This window comes from Salmo trutta, unplaced genomic scaffold (assembly GCF_901001165.1).
Source record: "Salmo trutta unplaced genomic scaffold, fSalTru1.1, whole genome shotgun sequence".
Taxonomy (NCBI): Eukaryota; Metazoa; Chordata; class Actinopteri; order Salmoniformes; family Salmonidae; genus Salmo; species Salmo trutta.
This window is the reverse complement of record NW_021823236.1, coordinates 10,001-29,935: the sequence shown is the minus strand read 5'-3', so window position 1 is coordinate 29,935 and position 19,935 is coordinate 10,001. Positions and strand designations below refer to the sequence as shown.

At 47.0% G+C, this 19,935-nt stretch overlaps 1 protein-coding gene across 1 annotated transcript in view; it reads right to left on the bottom strand.

Moving 5' to 3' along the window:
• Positions 1-11,497: 11,497 nt before the first annotated feature.
• LOC115189784 (cGMP-specific 3',5'-cyclic phosphodiesterase-like) overlaps positions 11,498-19,935 on the bottom strand; it is an 18,087-nt gene continuing 9,649 nt past the window's right edge. The window contains exons 5-6 of the mRNA XM_029748302.1: positions 18,322-18,405; positions 11,498-13,040 (exon numbers count right to left, since the gene is read on the bottom strand). Coding sequence (XP_029604162.1) covers positions 12,927-13,040; positions 18,322-18,405 — 198 coding nt within the window. The 3' untranslated portion in view covers positions 11,498-12,926. The remainder of the gene's footprint in view (positions 13,041-18,321; positions 18,406-19,935) is intronic.

Below are 19,935 nucleotides of genomic sequence, written 5' to 3'. Positions count from 1 at the left end.
GATCAGAGGCAGTAGGGACGACCAGAGATGTTCTCTGTTTAGTGAGTCCTCCAGATCAGAGGCAGTAGGGATGACCAGGGATGTTCTCTGTTTAGTGAGTCCTCCAGATCAGAGGCAGTAGGCATGACCAGGGATGTTCTCTGTTTAGTGAGTCCTCCAGATCAGAGGCAGTAGGGATGACCAGGGATGTTCTCTGTTTAGTGAGTCCTCCAGATCAGAGGCAGTAGGCATGACCAGGGATGTTCTCTGTTTAGTGAGTCCTCCAGATCAGAGGCAGTAGAGATGACCAGGGATGTTCTCTGTTTAGTGAGTCCTCCAGATCAGAGGCAGTAGGGATGACCAGAGATGTTCTCTGTTTAGTGAGTCCTCCAGATCAGAGGCAGTAGGGATGACCAGGGATGTTCTCTGTTTAGTGAGTCCTCCAGATCAGAGGCAGTAGAGATGACCAGGGATGTTCTCTGTTTAGTGAGTCCTCCAGATCAGAGGCAGTAGGGATGACCAGGGATGTTCTCTTGATAAGTGTGTGAATTGGACCATTTTTCTGTCCTGATAAGAATTCAAAATGTAACGTGTACTTTTGGGTGTCAGGGAAATTCTATGGAGTAAAAAGACCCACCGGTTATAAAACCCTCTTAGGCCTCACTCCCACCTATCTGAGATATCTACTGCAGCCCTCATCCTCCACATATAACACCTGTTCTGCCAGCCACATTCTGTTAAAGGTCCCCAAAGCAACACACATCCCTGGGTCGCTCCTCTTTTCAGTTCGCTGCAGCCGGCGACTGGAACGAGCTGCGACAAACACTCAAACTGGACAGTTTTATCTCAATCTCTTCATTCAAAGACTCAAATCATGGACCCTCTTACTGACAGTTGTGGCTGCTTTGTGTGATGTATTGTTGTCTCTACCTTCTTGCCCTTTGTGCTGTTGTCTGTGTCCAATAATGTTTGTACCATGTTGTGTTGCTACCATGTTGTGCTTCTACCATGCTGTGTTGTCATGTTGTGTTGCTACCATGCTGTTGTCATGTTGTGCTGCTGCCATGTTGTTGTCATGTTGTACTGCTACCATGTTGTTGTCATGTTGTCTTGCTACCATGTTGTTGTCATGTTGTGTTGCTACCAGTAATACATATAATTTACAAAAAACACGGTTAGTCAGGATAAGGTCGATCAATGAGGAGTTTTTTGCTTGTTCTTTTTTTAAACATTTATCTGAGTGGGTTTTGTTATTAGCTTAATTAAGTTGAATTCACAACATGATTTACTGTAGATCTCCTAGCACATCGAGTTCAGACACCAGAAACGGTTTCAAATAATCAGAAATAATCCCAAAAGCCTCCGCCGATATTTTGGTTCATGGCCACTTTTAACCTTTTAGCTAGGATCCTGTTTCAGTCGATCTGAGCTACCATTCCTAATGTCTTCCTGTTTCAGTCGATCCGAGCTACCATTCCTAATGTCGTCCTGTTTCAGTCGATCCTAGCTACCATTCCTAATTCATCCTGTTTCAGTCGATCCTAGCTACCATTCCTAATTCATCCTGTTTCAGTCGATCAGGGGCTACCATTCCTAATGTCGTCCTGTTTCAGTCGATCCGAGCTACCATTCCTAATGTCGTCCTGTTTCAGTCGATCCAGGGCTACCATTCCTAATGTCGTCCTGTTTCAGTCGATCAGGGGCTACCATTCCTAATGTCGTCCTGTTTCAGTCGATCTGAGCTACCATTCCTAATGTCGTCCTGTTTCAGTCGATCAGGGGCTACCATTCCTAATGTCGTCCTGTTTCAGTCGATCCGAGCTACCATTCCTAATGTCGTCCTGTTTCAGTCGATCCAGGGCTACCATTCCTAATGTCGTCCTGTTTCAGTCGATCCAGGGCTACCATTCCTAATTCATCCTGTTTCAGTCGATCCTAGCTACCATTCCTAATTCATCCTGTTTCAGTCGATACTAGATACCATTCCTAATGTCGTCATGTTTCAGTCGATCCGAGCTACCATTCCTAATGTCGTCCTGTTTCAGTCGATCCAGGGCTACCATTCCTAATTCATCCTGTTTCAGTCGATCCTAGCTACCATTCCTAATTCATCCTGTTTCAGTCGATCCGAGCTACCATTCCTAATGGCATCCTGTTTCAGTCGATCGGAGCTACCATTCCTAATGTCGTCCTGTTTCAGTCGATCCTAGCTACCATTCCTAATGTCGTCCTGTTTCAGTCGATCCAGGGCTACCATTCCTAATGTCGTCGTGTTTCAGTCGATCCAGGGCTACCATTCCTAATGTCGTCCTGTTTCAGTCGATCCTAGCTACCATTCCTAATGTCGTCCTGTTTCAGTCGATCCAGGGATACCATTCCTAATGTCGTCGTGTTTCAGTCGATCCAGGGCTACCATTCCTAATGTCGTCCTGTTTCAGTCGATCCAGGGCTACCATTCCTAATGTCGTCCTGTTTCAGTCGATCCGAGCTACCATTCCTAATATCGTCCTGTTTCAGTCGATCCAGGGCTACCATTCCTAATGTCGTCCTGTTTCAGTCGATCCGAGCTACCATTCCTAATGTCGTCGTGTTTCAGTCGATCCGAGCTACCATTCCTAATGTCGTCATGTTTCAGTCGATCCGAGCTACCATTCCTAATGTCGTCCTGTTTCAGTCGATCTGAGCTACCATTCCTAATGTCGTCCTGTTTCAGTCGATCCGAGCTACCTAATGTCGTGTTTCAGTCGATCTGAGCTACCATTCCTAATGTCATCCTGTTTCAGTCGATACGAGCTACCATTCCTAATATCATTAAATCCCACAAAGCAGCATCGATCTCTGATGGAGACCGGTGGGGAGCTACCTAGGAATATCCTGTACTCCATCCCTGGGGTAGCACAGGGCGACGAAGCTGTTTGAAGTCTGTATACCCGATCCGGGCTTCCCGTCGCCAAGGAGGCCCTTATTGCCGATCCGGGCTTCCCGTCGCCAAGGAGGCCCTTATTGCCGATCCGGGCTTCCCGTCGCCAAGGAGGCCCTTATTGCCAAAGGCTGTTGCTTTCGATTTCCACGGCGAGTGACGTGCCGCCGTGGCTGGTCTGCAGGTTCAAATGTAGGTACATCTGCTAAGCCATCCAGAAGCATCCTGCTAACTCAATTTTCTAGGTAAGAAATAACACTTAAATAACAAAATACTGTATAGTTGGCAAGTAGCTATAAAACTCACCCTGTTGTAACCTGGATTGAAATGTAAAGTTAATGTATGAACTCCATGAACACATTGATACAAACACAAGAACCACAGTAATATAAAGAAATGTTTATTACAGTAATATGCCACACACACAGTATTGATTCAAGCAGTATAGAGTTTTATTCTGTTCATTCAAGCAGTATTGTAACGATCGTCGTGCAGGAAGGAAGAAGTGGACCAAGGTGCAGCTGGGAGCGAACACATGTTATTTATTTCAGACTGAAATAACACGGTCAAAACAGAGAATAAACGTATCGCTACTGCTCAAACAAAAAGAGACAACAACCCACAAACATCGTGGGGGGAAAAGGAACTTAAATATGATTCCCCAATCAGAGGCAACTAGCGACAGCTGTCTCTGATTGGGAATCGACATAACCCAACATAGAAATACGCCCCAAAGCAAGGCTATACCAAAACATAGAAAATAAACTATAGAAATGCCACACCCTGACCAAAATAGAAGAGTTCACCTGGTCAGGGCGTGACAGTACCCCCCCTCCAACGGTGCGTACTCCCGGCGCACCAACCTAAAGTCTATTAGGGGGGGGACCCGGGTGGGCGCCTCACCCTCGGTGGAGGCTCTGGCCCCGGGCGTGTTTCTCCCCCTGCCTCCACCCTAGCCCTACCCCTCTGGCCCGGACTGGACCACGGTGGAGCGGCATGCTCAGGCTCCGGAGCGGAGCCGCCGACCGGAACAGGACTGGTCACCGGTGGACCGGACACAGGCCGTGCCGGACTGTGGACACGCGCCGTGGGCCTGGTGCGGGGGACAGGGACGGGCCGGACAGGACCGGGGACACGCACCACCAACCTGGTGCGGGGAGCAGGGACGGGCCGGACTGGACTGGGGACACGCACCACTAACTTGGTGCGGGGAGCAGGGATGGGCCGGACAGGACTGTGGACACGCACCACTAACCTGGTGCGGGGAGCAGGAATGGGCCGGACAGGACTGGGGACACGCACCACTAACCTGGTGCGGGGAGCAGGGACGGGCCGGACTGGACTGGGGACACGCACCACTGGCTTGGTGCGGGGAGCAGGGACGGGCCGGACTGGACTGGGGACACGCACCACTAACCTGGTGCGGGGAGCAGGCATGGGCCGGACAGGACTGGGGACACGCACCACTAACCTGGTGCGGGGAGCAGGGATGGGCCGGACAGGACTGTGGACACGCACCACTAACCTGGTGCGGGGAGCAGGGACGGGCCGGACTGGACTGGGGACGCCTGGCAGCTCGGGACAGTCTGGGCAGTCTGGCCACTCCGGCAGTTCAGGGCAGTCTGGCCACTCCGGCAGTTCAGGGCAGTCTGGCCACTCCGGCAGTTCAGGGCAGTCTGGCCACTCCGGCAGTTCAGGGCAGTCTGGCCACTCCGGCAGTTCAGCGCAGTCTGGCCACTCCGGCAGTTCAGCGCAGTCTGACCACTCCGGCAGTTCAGCGCAGTCTGACCACTCCGGCGACTGTTGACTGGCGGGCAGCTCCGACGACTGTTGACTGGCGGGCAGCTCCGACGACTGTTGACTGGCGGGCAGCTCCGACGACTGTTGACTGGCGGGCAGCTCCTGCCCCGTCAAACAGCCCTTGTGCCCCCCCCTAAAAAATTCTTGGGGATGCCTCTCGGTCTCCCTAAACTCTTCCATCGCCCTGGAAATGCTCCTCCTTAACTCGGCCCATGTCCATCCTTCCTCTTCGTTCCTCTGCTGCTTGGTCCTGGTTTGGTGGGTTGTTCTGTAACGATCGTCGTGCAGGAAGGAAGAAGTGGACCAAGGTGCAGCTGGGAGCGAACACATGTTATTTATTTCAGACTGAAATAACACGGTCAAAACAGAGAATAAACGTATCGCTACTGCTCAAACAAAAAGAGACAACAACCCACAAACATCGTGGGGGGAAAAGGAACTTAAATATGATTCCCCAATCAGAGGCAACTAGCGACAGCTGTCTCTGATTGGGAATCGACATAACCCAACATAGAAATACGCCCCAAAGCAAGGCTATACCAAAACATAGAAAATAAACTATAGAAATGCCACACCCTGACCAAAATAGAAGAGTTCACCTGGTCAGGGCGTGACAAGTATAGAGTCTTATTCTGTTCATTCAAGCAGTGTAGAGTCTTATTCTGTTCATTCAAGCAGTATAGAGTCTTATTCTGTTCATTCAAGCAGTGTAGAGTCTTATTCTGTTCATTCAAGCAGTGTAGAGTCTTATTCTGTTCATTCAAGCAGTGTAGAGTCTTATTCTGTTCATTCAAGCAGTATAGAGTCTTATTCTGTTCATTCAAGCAGTGTAGAGTCTTATTCTGTTCATTCAAGCAGTGTAGAGTCTTATTCTGTTCATTCAAGCAGTGTAGAGTCTTATTCTGTTCATTCAAGCAGTGTAGAGTCTTATTCTGTTCATTCAAGCAGTGTAGAGTCTTATTCTGTTCATTCAAGCAGTGTAGAGTCTTATTCTGTTCATTCAAGCAGTATAGAGTCTTATTCTGTTCATTCAAGCAGTATAGAGTCTTATTCTTTTCATTCAAGCAGTATAGAGTCCTATTCTGTTCATTCAAGCAGTATAAATTCTTATTCTGTTCATTCAAGCAGTGTAGAGTCTTATTCTGTTCATTCAAGCAGTGTAGAGTCTTATTCTGTTCATTCAAGCAGTGTAGAGTCTTATTCTGTTCATTCAAGCAGTATAGAGTCTTATTCTGTTCATTCAAGCAGTGTAAAGTCTTATTCTTTTCATTCAAGCAGTATAGAGTCCTATTCTGTTCATTCAAGCAGCGGTTTCTATCTCAGAACGAGTGCACTTATTTGTTTTTTAAGGCCTCAGGGAAACCAGTCCTGGTCCTCGTGAGTCCGTGAGAGGTCCCCAGACAGTTATCAGAGCAGGTAGAAATACAATACACAGAGCAGGTAGAAATACAACACACAGAGCAGGTAGAAATACAACACACAGAGCAGGTAGAAATACAACACACAGAGCAGGTAGAAATACAACACACAGAGCAGGTAGAAAGACAACACACAGAGCAGGTAGAAATACAACACACAGAGCAGGTGGGAAATACAACACACAGAGCAGGTAGAAATACAACACACAGAGCAGGTAGAAATACAATACACAGAGCAGGTAGAAATACAACTCTCCATCTATTTCACCTGCTAGCAGGACTGGACGATCCTCATCTGAGGCCCTGGGAAACAACATTTTAGAACCCCCATGCATCGAAACTGAGATTTTTTGTTGTTGCTGTTTTAAAGATGATTTCTTTGCAATTCTACACATTTTGCTTATGCCATGTTCTAATGGTATCGTAGTGAGTCAAACTTTATAACAAAATCAGTGGGGGGCCCCTGAAGGTCGGGGGCCCCTAGGCATGTGCCCTGAGTTCTTGGTCAGTAATCCGGCCCCATTGCATCTCTCTAGGAGCAGGACTGGTCCCTCTGCATCTCTCTAGGAGCAGGACTGGTCCCTCTAAATCTCTCTAGGAGCAGGACTGGTCCCTCTGCATCTCTCTAGGAGCAGGACTGGTCCCTCTGCATCTCTCTAGGAGCAGGACTGGTCCCTCTGCATCTCTCTAAGAGCAGGACTGGTCCCTCTGCATCTCTCTAGGAGCAGGACTGGTCCCTCTGCATCTCTCTAGGAGCAGGACTGGTCTCTCTGCATCTCTCTAGGACTGGTCCCTCTGCATCTCTCTAGGAGCAGGACGGGTCCCTCTGCATCTCTCTAGGAGCAGGACTGGTCCCTCTGCATCTCTTTTGGAGCAGGACTGGTCCCTCTACATCTCTCTAGGAGCAGGACTGGTCCCTCTGCATCTCTCTAGGAGCAGGACTGGTCCCTCTGCATCTCTCTAGGAGCAGGACTGGTCCCTCTACATCTCTCCAGGAGCAGGACTGGTCCCTCTGCATCTCTCTAGGACTGGTCCCTCTGCATCTCTCTAGGACTGGTCTCTCTGCATCTCTCTAGGAGCAGGACTAGTCCCTCTGCATCTCTCTAGGAGCAGGACTGGTCCCTCTGCATCTCTCTAGGAGCAGGACTGGTCCCTCTGCATCTCTCTAGGAGCAGGACTGGTCCCTCTGCATCTCTCTAGGAGCAGGACTGGTCCCTCTACATCTCTCTAGGAGCAGGACTGGTCCCTCTGCATCTCTCTAGGAGCAGGACTGGTCCCTCTGCATCTCTCTAGGAGCAGGACTGGTCCCTCTGCATCTCTCTAGGAGCAGGACTGGTCCCTCTGGCCCGTACACTTTAAATCTCTTCTGTTCTTGACAATCGTTTGCTGTATTTTCTTCTTGTTCTTCCCTAGCCCTCCAGGGTACATGTTACACATCATATTGAACATTAATATATCTTATACTCAGCGCTTGGCTTGGACTGAAAGAGGTAACGGTGCTCGTTATGGTTTGCCAGTATTGTTTATTATTAGTAGCAGGAACTCCTCAATGCTTTTGAGCCCTCCTGGAGGTTTTAACTGCGACCCTGTTCCTGGAGGGCTCCCCCTCCTGGAGGTTTTAACTCCAACCCTGTTCCTGGAGACATACCCTCCTGGAGGTTTTAACTCCAACCCTGTTCCTGGAGAGATACCCTCCTGTAGGTTTTAACTCCAACCCTGTTCCTGGAGAGATACCCTCCTGGAGGTTTTAACTTCGACCCTGTTCCTGGAGAGATACCCTCCTGGAGGTTTTAACTCCAACCCTGTTCCTGGAGAGAAACCCTCCTGGAGGTTTTAACTCCAACCCTGTTCCTGGAGAGAAACCCTCCTGGAGGTTTTAACTCCAACCCTGTTCCTGGAGAGATACCCTCCTGGAGGTTTTAACTCCAACCCTGTTCCTGGAGAGAGACCCTCCTGTAGGTTTATCACCAACCCTGTTCCTGGAGAGATACCCTCCTGGAGGTTTTAACTCCAATCCTGTTCCTGGAGAGATACCCTCCTGGAGAGATACCCTCCTGTAGGTTTTAACTCCAACCCTGTTCCTGGAGGGCTACCCCTCCTGGAGGTTTTAACTCCAACCCTGTTCCTGGAGAGATACCCTCCTGTAGGTTTTAACTCCAACCCTGTTCCTGGAGAGATACCCTCCTGGAGGTTTTAACTCCAACCCTGTTCTTGGAGAGATACCCCTCCTGGAGGTTTTAACTCCAACCCTGTTCCTGGAGAGATACCCACCTGGAGGTTTTAACTCCAACCCTGTTCCTGGAGAGATATCCCTCCTGGTGTATATCTGGTGTATCTCTGGTGTGGTGTATCTCTGGTGTATCTCTGGTGTAGTGTATCTCTGGTGTATCTCTGGTGTAGTGTATCTCTGGTGTAGTGTATCTCTGGTGTATCTCTGGTGTATCTCTGGTGTAGTGTATCTCTGGTGTATCTCTGGTGTAGTGTATCTCTGGTGTATCTCTGGTGTAGTGTATCTCTGGTGTATCTCTGGTGTAGTGCATCTCTGGTGTATCTCTGGTGTGGTGTATCTCTGGTGTAGTGTATCTCTGGTGTAGTGTATCTCTGGTGTAGTGTATCTCTGGTGAATCTCTGGTGTAGTGTATCTCTGGTGTAGTGTATCTCTGGTGTAGTGTATCTCTGGTGTATCTCTGGTGTAGTGTATCTCTGGTGTAGTGTATCTCTGGTGTAGTGTATCTCTGGTGTATCTCTGGTGTAGTGTATCTCTGGTGTATCTCTGGTGTAGTGTATCTCTGGTGTAGTGTATCTCTGGTGTATCTCTGGTGTAGTGTATCTCTGGTGTAGTGTATCTCTGGTGTATCTCTGGTGTAGTGTATCTCTGGTGTGGTGTATCTCTGGTGTAGTGTATCTCTGGTGTAGTGTATCTCTAGTGTATCTCTGGTGTAGTGTATCTCTTGTGTAGTGTATCTCTGGTGTAGTGTATCTCTGGTGTGGTGTATCTCTGGTGTGGTGTATCTCTGGTGTATCTCTGGTGTAGTGTATCTCTGGTATAGTGTATCTCTGGTGTATCTCTGGTGTATCTCTGGTGTATCTCTGGTGTATCTCTGGTGTAGTGTATCTCTGGTGTAGTGTATCTCTGGTGTATCTCTGGTGTATCTCTGGTGTATCTCTGGTGTAGTGAATCTCTGGTGTATCTCTGGTGTAGTGTATCTCTGGTGTATCTCTTGTGTAGTGTATCTCTGGTGTATCTCTGGTGTATCTCTGGTGTAGTGTATCTCTGGTGTATCTCTGGTGTAGTGTATCTCTGGTGTAGTGTATCTCTGGTGTATCTCTGGTGTGGTGTATCTCTGGTGTAGTGTATCTCTGGTGTTGTGTATCTCTGGTGTAGTGTATCTCTGGTGTATCTCTGGTGTAGTGTATCTCTGGTGTATCTCTGGTGTATCTCTGGTGTATCTCTGGTGTATCTCTGGTGTAGTGTATCTCTGGTGTAGTGTATCTCTGGTGTAGTGTATCTCTGGTGTATCTCTGGTGTGGTGTATCTCTGGTGTATCTCTGGTGTATCTCTGGTGTAGACTATCTCTGGTGTATCTCTGGTGTAGTGTATCTCTGGTGTATCTCTGGTGTATCTCTGGTGTAGTGAATCTCTGGTGTATCTCTGGTGTAGTGTATCTCTGGTGTCGTGTATCTCTGGTGTATCTCTGGTGTAGTGAATCTCTGGTGTATCTCTGGTGTAGTGTATCTCTGGTGTGGTGTATCTCTGGTGTATCTCTGGTGTGGTGTATCTCTGGTGTGGTGTATCTCTGGTGTAGTGTATCTCTGGTGTAGTGTATCTCTGGTGTATCTCTGGTGTAGTGTATCTCTGGGTTGGTGTATCTCTGGTGTATCTCTGGTGTATCTCTGGTGTGGTGTATCTCTGGTGTGGTGTATCTCTGGTGTAGTGTATCTCTGGTGTAGTGTATCTCTGGTGTATCTCTGGTGTAGTGTATCTCTGGTGTAGTGTATCTCTGGTGTAGTGTATCTCTGGTGTATCTCTGGTGTAGTGTATCTCTGGTGTATCTCTGGTGTAGTGCATCTCTGGTGTATCTCTGGTGTATCTCTGGTGTAGTGTATCTCTGGTGTAGTGTATCTCTGGTGTATCTCTGGTGTAGAGTATCTCTGGTGTAGTGTATCTCTGGTGTAGTGTATCTCTGGTATATCTCTGGTGTAATGTATCTCTGGTGTGGTGTATCTCTGGTGTGGTGTATCTCTGGTGTAGTGTATCTCTGGTGTAGTGTATCTCTGGTGTGGTGTATCTCTGGTGTATCTCTGGTGTAGTGTATCTCTGGTGTAGTGTATCTCTGGTGTATCTCTGGTGTATCTCTGGTGTAGTGTATCTCTGGTGTAGTGTATCTCTGGTGTAGTGTATCTCTGGTGTAGTGTATCTCTGGTGTGGTGTATCTCTGGTGTATCTCTGGTGTAGTGTATCTCTGGTGTGGTGTATCTCTGGTGTATCTCTGGTGTATCTCTGGTGTAGTGTATCTCTGGTGTATCTCTGGTGTAGTGTATCTCTGGTGTATCTCTGGTGTAGTGTATCTCTGGTGTAGTGTATCTCTGGTGTAGTGTATCTCTGGTGTATCTCTGGTGTAGTGTATCTCTGGTGTATCTCTGGTGTAGTGCATCTCTGGTGTATCTCTGGTGTATCTCTGGTGTAGTGTATCTCTGGTGTAGTGTATCTCTGGTGTATCTCTGGTGTAGAGTATCTCTGGTGTAGTGTATCTCTGGTGTAGTGTATCTCTGGTGTATCTCTGGTGTAATGTATCTCTGGTGTGGTGTATCTCTGGTGTGGTGTATCTCTGGTGTATCTCTGGTGTAGTGTATCTCTGGTGTAGTGTATCTCTGGTGTGGTGTATCTCTGGTGTATCTCTGGTGTAGTGTATCTCTGGTGTAGTGTATCTCTGGTGTATCTCTGGTGTATCTCTGGTGTAGTGTATCTCTGGTGTAGTGTATCTCTGGTGTAGTGTATCTCTGGTGTGGTGTATCTCTGGTATATCTCTGGTGTAGTGTATCTCTGGTGCGGTGTATCTCTGGTGTATCTCTGGTGTATCTCTGGTGTAGTGTATCTCTGGTGTATCTCTGGTGTAGTGTATCTCTGGTGTATCTCTGGTGTAGTGTATCTCTGGTGTATCTCTGGTGTATCTCTGGTGTAGTGTATCTCTGGTGTATATCTGGTGTATCTCTGGTGTAGTGTATCTCTGGTGTAGTGTATCTCTGGTGTATATCTGGTGTAGTGTATATCTCCCACATACAGTACAATACAATCCATCCAATCTGTATTATATTACATTACACTGTATTGTCTAATCTGTATTATATTATATTACATAACACTGTATTGTCTAATCTGTATTATATGATATATTGTACTCTATTGTCCAATCTGTATTATATTACATTATACTGTGTTGTAAAATCTGTATTATATGATATATTACACTGTGTTGTCTAATCTGTATTACAATAATACAATGTGAATATAGATATGATTTGAATATGCATGAATTTAAATACATGGGGTACTAAACAGCACCGTTTGGGACGCAGTCCATATTATCCAATCTGTTTTATATTACATTACAGTCCATATTATCCAATCTGTTTTATATTACATTACAGTCCATATTGTCCAATAAAGTCTTAGAATGACTTTATCCTCCGTTGTCTAGAGCTGTAGGTCTCTCTTCCTACATTCATCTTCTTGCTTTGACCAACACCAGATCCTAGAGTATAGTGGAGAGTGATAGAGTTCCAGGTTAAACCAGGTAGAGTGGAGAGTGATAGAGTTCCAGGTTAAACCAGGTAGAGTGGAGAGTGACAGAGTTCCAGGTTAAACCAGGTATAGTGGAGAGTGACAGAGTTCCAGGTTAAACCAGGTATAGTAGAGAGTGACAGAGTTCCAGGTTAAACCAGGTATAGTGGAGAGTGACAGAGTTCCAGGTTAAACCAGGTATAGTGGAGAGTGATAGAGTTCCAGGTTAAACCAGGTAGAGTGGAGAGTGATAGAGTTCCAGGTTAAACCAGGTATAGTGGAGAGTGACAGAGTTCCAGGTTAAACCAGGTATAGTGGAGAGTGACAGAGTTCCAGGTTAAACCAGGTAGAGTGGAGAGTGATAGAGTTCCAGGTTAAACCAGGTATAGTGGAGAGTGATAGAGTTCCAGGTTAAACCAGGTATAGTGGAGAGTGACAGAGTTCCAGGTATAGTGGAGAGTGACAGAGTTCCAGGTCAATAGCCAATGATGGTTGTGTGTTGCTGTTGGGGGAGGGTCTACCAGGACAGTAACCAGTCATGGTTGTGTGTTGCTGTTGGGGGGAGGGTCTACCAGGACAGTAACCAGTCATGGTTGTGTGTTGCTGTTGGGGGAGGGTCTACCAGGACAGTAACCAGTCATGGTTGTGTGTTGCTGTTGGGGGAGGGTCTACCAGGACAGTAACCAATGATACTCCAATCTTGATTCGCAGGCAAACAACCAAGTCGATATACAGTTCTCTCTGTTATCTCTCTATTCCTCCTCTCCTCCTTCCTCCCCCGTCTCGGCGAGGAGCATCCAGGTCTCTCTGTTCCTCTCTATTCCTCCTCTCCTCCTTCCTCCCCCGTCTCGGCGAGGAGCATCCAGGTCTCTCTGTTCCTCTCTATTCCTCCTCTCCTCCTTCCTCCCCCGTCTCGGCGAGGAGCATCCAGGTCTCTCTGTTATCTCTCTATTCCTCCTCTCCTCCTCCTTCCTCCCCCGTCTCGGCGAGGAGCATCCAGTTCTCTCTGTTCCTCTCTTTCCTCTCTCTATTCCTCCTCTCCTCCATCCTCCCCCGTCTCGGCGAGGAGCATCCAGTTCTCTCTGTTCCTCATGAGGCCTTCCAACAGTGGAGAACAGGAGTCAAACATCCCAGACAGAGTCTGAGAAAGGAGAGAGAGAGAGAGAGGGGGAGAGAGAGAGGGAGAGAGAGGGGGAGAGAGAGAGAGAGAGGGCGGGAGGGGGGAATGAGGAAGAGAGAGAGAGAGGGAGAAGGAGGAAGAGAGAGAGAGAGAGAGAGAGAGAGAGAGGGAGAGAAAGGGAGGAAGAGAGAGGGAGAGAGGGAGAGAGAGAGAGGGAGAGAGAGAGAGAGGGAGAGAGAGGGAGGGAGGGAGGAAGAGAGAGGGAGAGAGACAGAGAGAGAGACAGAGAGGGAGAGAGAGAGGGGGAGGGAGGAGAGAGAGAGAAAGCAAAAAATACAAAGTCATACATTTCCGAGGGCCAACAAAGGTATAACACACCCAGGTTATATAGACTAGTACCCACCCAGGTTATATAGACTAGTACCCACCCAGGTTATATAGACTAGTACCCACCCAGGTTATATAGACTAGTACCCACCCAGGTTATATAGACTAGTACCCCCACCAGGTTATATAGACTAGTACCCACCCAGGTTATATAGACTAGTACCCACCCAGGTTATATAGACTAGTACCCACCCAGGTTATATAGACTAGTACCCACCCAGGTTATATAGACTAGTACCCACCCAGGTTATATAGACTAGTACCCACCCAGGTTATATAGACTAGTACCCAGGTTATATAGACTAGTACCCACCCAGGTTATATAGACTGGTACCCACCCAGGTTATATAGACTAGTACCCACCCAGGTTATATAGACTAGTACCCACCCAGGTTATATAGACTAGTACCCACCCAGGTTATATAGACTAGTACCCGCCCAGGTTATATAGACTGGTACCCACCCAGGTTATATAGACTAGTACCCACCCAGGTTATATAGACTAGTACCCACCCAGGTTATATAGACTAGTACCCACCCAGGTTATATAGACTAGTACCCACCCAGGTTATATAGACTGGTACCCACCCAGGTTATATAGACTAGTACCCACCCAGGTTATATAGACTAGTACCCACCCAGGTTATATAGACTAGTACCCACCCAGGTATATAGACTAGTACCCACCAGGTTATATAGACTAGTACCCACCCAGGTTATATAGGACAGTAACCCACCCAGGTTATATAGATAGTACCCCCAGGTTATATAGACTGGTACCCACCCAGGTATAGACTAGTACCACCCCAGGTTATATAGACTAGTTCCCACCCAGGTTATATAGACTAGCACCACCCAGGTTATATAGACTAGTACCCACCCAGGTTATAGACTAGTACCACCCAGGTTATATAGACTAGTACCACCCAGGTTATAGACTAGTACCCACCCAGGTTAATAGACTAGTACCCACCCAGGTTATATAGACTAGTACCCACCCAGGTTATATAGACTGGTAACCCACCAGGTTATATAGATGGTTATATAGACTAGTACCCACCCAGGTTATATATAGTACCGCCCAGGTTATATAGACTAGTACCCACCCAGGTATATAGACTAGAACCCACCCAGGTTATATAGACTAGTACCACCCAGGTTATATAGACTAGTACCACCAGGTTATATAGACTAGTACCCACCCAGGTTATATAGACTAGTACCCCCCAGGTTATAGACTAGAACCCACCCAGGTTATATAGACTAGTACCCACCAGGTTATATAGACTAGTACCCACCCAGGTTATATAGACTAGTACCCACCCAGGTTATATAGACTAGTACCCACCCAGGTTATATAGACTAGTACCCACCCAGGTTATATAGACTAGTACCCACCCAGGTGTATAGACTAGTACCACCCAGGTTATATAGACTAGTACCCACCCAGGTTATATAGACTAGTACCCAGGTTATATAGACTAGTACCCAGGTTATATAGACTAGTACCCACCCAGGTTATATAGACTAGTACCCACCCAGGTTATATAGACTAGTACCCACCCAGGTTATATAGACTAGTACCCACCCAGGTTATATAGACTGGTACCCACCCAGGTTATATAGACTAGTACCCACCCAGGTTATATAGACTAGTACCCCACCAGGTTATATAGACTAGTACCCACCCAGGTTATATAGACTAGTACCGCCCAGGTATATAGACTAGTACCACCCCGGTTATATAGACTAGTACCCACCCAGGTTATATAGACTGGTTATAGATAGTACCCACCAGGTTATATAGACTAGTACCCACCCAGGTTATATAGACTAGTACCCACCCAGGTTATATAGACTAGAACCCACCCAGGTTATATAGACTAGTACCCACCCAGGTTATATAGACTAGTACCCACCCAGGTTATATAGACTAGTACCCACCCAGGTTATATAGACTAGTACCCACCCAGGTTATATAGACTAGTACCCACCCAGGTTATATAGACTAGTACCACCCATTGTATATAGACTAGTACCCCAGGTTATATAGACTAGTACCCACCCAGGTTATATAGACTAGTAACCACCCAGGTTATATAGGACTAGTACCCACCCAGGTATATAGACTAGTACCCACCCAGGTTATATAGACTAGTACCCACCAGGTTATATAGACTAGTACCCACCCAGGTTATAAGATAGTACCACCCAGGTTATATAGACTAGTACCCACAGGTTATATAGACTAGTACCCACCCAGGTTATATAGACTGGTACCCACCCAGGTTATATAGACTAGTACCCACCCAGGTTATATAGACTAGTACCCACCCAGGTTATATAGACTAGTACCCACCCAGGTTATATAGACTAGTACCCGCCCAGGTTATATAGACTGGTACCCACCCAGGTTATATAGACTAGTACCCACCCAGGTTATATAGACTAGTACCCACCCAGGTTATATAGACTAGTACCCACCCAGGTTATATAGACTAGTTCCCACCCAGGTTATATAGACTGGTACCCACCCAGGTTATATAGACTAGTACCCACCCAGGTTATATAGACTAGTACCCACCCAGGTTATATAGACTAGTACCCACCCAGGTTATATAGACTAGTACCCACCCAGGTTATATAGACTAGTACCCACCCAGGTTATATAGACTAGTACCCACCCAGGTTATATAGACTAGTTCCCACCCAGGTTATATAGACTAGTACCCACCCAGGTTATATAGACTAGTACCCACCCAGGTTATATAGACTAGTACCCACCCAGGTTATATAGACTAGTACCCACCCAGGTTATATAGACTAGTACCCACCCAGGTTATATAGACTAGTACCCACCCGGTTATATAGACTAGTACCCGACCCAGGTTATATAGACTCGTACCCACCCAGGTTATATAGACTAGAACCCACCCAGGTTATATAGACTAGTACCCACCCAGGTATATAGACTAGTACCCACCCAGGTTATATAGACTAGTACCCACCAAGGTTACTACGTTAGACTAGTACCCCCCCAGGTTATATAGACTAGTTACCCACCCAGGTTATATAAGACTAGGTTACCCCACCCAGGTTATATAGACTAGTACCCACCAGGTTATATAGACTAGTACCCACCCAGGTTATATAGACTAGTACCCACCCAGGTATATAGACTAGTACCCACCCAGGTTATATAGACTTGTACCCACCCAGGTTATATAGACTAGTACCCACACAGGTCTATAGTAGACTAGTACCCCACCAAGGTTATATAGACTAGTTACCCACCCAGGTTATATAGACTAGCACCCACCCAGGTTATATAGACTAGTACCCACCCAGGTTATATAGACTAGTACCCACCCAGGTTATATAGACTAGTACCCACCCAGGTTATATAGACTAGTACCCACCCTGGTTATATAGACTAGTACCCCACCAGGTTCTATAGATAGTACCCACCCAGGTTATATAGACTAGTACCCACCCAGGTTATATAGACTAGTACCCACCCAGGTTATATAGACTAGTACCCACCCAGGTTATAGGCTAGTACCCACCCAGGTTATATAGACTGGTACCCACCCAGGTTATATAGACTAGTACCCACCCAGGTTATATAGACTAGTACCCACCCAGGTTATATAGACTAGTACCCAGGTTATATAGACTAGTACCCAGGTTATATAGACTAGTACCCACCCAGGTTATATAGACTAGTACCCACCCAGGTTATATAGACTAGTACCCACCCAGGTTATATAGACTAGTACCCACCCAGGTTATATAGACTGGTACCCACCCAGGTTATATAGACTAGTACCCACCCAGGTTATATAGACTAGTACCCACCCAGGTTATATAGACTAGTACCCACCCAGGTTATATAGACTAGTACCCGCCCAGGTTATATAGACTAGTACCCACCCAGGTTATATAGACTAGTACCCACCCAGGTTATATAGACTGGTTATATAGACTAGTACCCACCCAGGTTATATAGACTAGTACCCACCCAGGTTATATAGACTAGTACCCACCCAGGTTATATAGACTAGTACCCACCCAGGTTATATAGACTAGTACCCACCCAGGTTATATAGACTAGTACCCACCCAGGTTATATAGACTAGTACCCACCCAGGTTATATAGACTAGTACCCACCCAGGTTATATAGACTAGTACCCAACCAGGTTATATAGACTAGTACCCACCCAGGTTATATAGACTAGTACCCACCCAGGTTATATAGACTAGTACCCACCCAGGTTATATAGACTAGTACCCACCCAGGTTATATAGACTAGTACCCACCCAGGTTATATCGACTAGTACCCACCCAGGTTATATAGACTAGTACCCACCAGGTTATATAGACTAGTACCCACCCAGGTTATATAGACTAGTACCCACCCAGGTTATATAGACTAGTACCCACCCCAGGTTATATAGACTAGTACCCACCCAGGTTATATAGACTAGTACCCACCCAGGTTATATAGACTAGTACCCACCCAGGTTATATAGACTAGTACCCACCCAGGTTATATAGACTAGTACCCACCCAGGTTATATAGACTAGTACCCACCCTGGTTATATAGACTAGTACCCACCCAGGTTATATAGACTAGTACCCACCCAGGTTATATAGACTAGTACCCACCCAGGTTATATAGACTAGTACCCACCCAGGTTATATAGACTAGTACCCACCCAGGTTATATAGACTAGTAACCACCCTGGTTATATAGACTAGGACCCACCCAGGTTATATACAGGTTGAATGGACTGGTACCCACCCAGGTTATATAGAGGGTGAATGGACTGGTACCCACCCAGGTTATATAGAGGGTGAATGGACTGGTACCCACCCAGGTTATATACAGGGTGAATGGACTGGTACCCACCTGGTACAAAGGACGGCACATCCCGTCGATGTAGTTGACCTGCATGTGAGGTAGACGAGTGCTGTTGTCTCTGTTCATCATGTCCTGGGGACAAACAGATGGCACTTATCGTCCCGTCTGCAAAAACCACAAACCTACTACCCTACCATGTCTAATGCCATTGCTCTACCAACTGGGCCACTCAGAACCAGATGGGCTACTCACTCAGAACCAGATGGGCTACTCCCTCAGAACCAGATGGGCTACTCACTCAGAACCAGATGGGCTACTTGCTCAGAACCAGATGGGCTACTCCCTCAGAACCAGATGGGCTACTCACTCAGAACCAGATGGGCTACTCACTCAGAACCAGATGGGCTACTTGCTCAGAACCAGATGGGCTACTCCCTCAGAACCAGATGGGCTACTCACTCAGAACCAGATGGGCTACTCACTCAGAACCAGATGGGCTACTTGCTCAGAACCAGATGGGCTACTCCCTCAGAACCAGATGGGCTACTCACTCAGAACCAGATGGGCTACTCACTCAGAACCAGATGGGCTACTTGCTCAGAACCAGATGGGCTACTTACTCAGAACCAGATGGGCTACTCACTCAGAACCAGATGGGCTACTCACTCAGAACCAGATGGGCTACTTACTCAAACAAAGTTCAGCAGGAGTCAGATTAAAGGATTGACACTGAGTTGAAACAATAATATGAGTTTAAACATGTTGTCTCGCAGGTCAGAGGGTCAACTGAGTTAAACATGTTGTCTCGCAGGTCAGAGGGTCAACTGAGTTAAACATGTTGTCTCGCAGGTCAGAGGGTCAACTGAGTTAAACATGTTGTCTCGCAGGTCAGAGGGTCAACTGAGTTAAACATGTTGTCTCGCAGGTCAGAGGGTCAACTGAGTTAAACATGTTGTCTCGCAGGTCAGAGGGTCAACTGAGTTAAACATGTTGTCTCGCAGGTCAGAGGTCAACTGAGTTAAACATGTTGTCTCGCAGGTCAGAGGGTCAACTGAGTTAAACATGTTGTCTCGCAGTTCAGAGGGTCAACTGAGTTAAACATGTTGTCTCGCAGGTCAGAGGGTCAACTGAGTTAAACATGTTGTCTTGCAGGTCAAAAGGTCAACTGAGTTAAACATGTTGTCTTGCAGGTCAAAAGGTCAACTGAGTTAAACATGTTGTCTTGCAGGTCAAAAGGTCAACTGAGTTAAAACATGTTGTCTTGCAGGTCAGAGGTCAACTGTGTTAAAACATGTTGTCTTGCAGGTCAGAGGTCAACTGAGTTAAACATGTTGTCTCGCAGGTCAGAGGGTCAACTGAGTTAAACATGTTGTCTCGCAGGTCAGAGGGTCAACTGAGTTAAACATGTTGTCTTGCAGGTCAAAGGGTCAACTGAGTTAAACATGTTGTCTTGCAGGTCAGAGGGTCAACTGAGTTAAACATGTTGTCTTGCAGGTCAAAGGGTCAACTGAGTTAAACATGTTGTCTCGCAGGTCAGAGGGTCAACTGAGTTAAACATGTTGTCTCGCAGGTCAGAGGGTCAACTGAGTTAAACATGTTGTCCTGCAGGTCAGAGGTCAACTGAGTTAAACAGGTTTGATGTTGAACTAAGTTCCAGGCAGC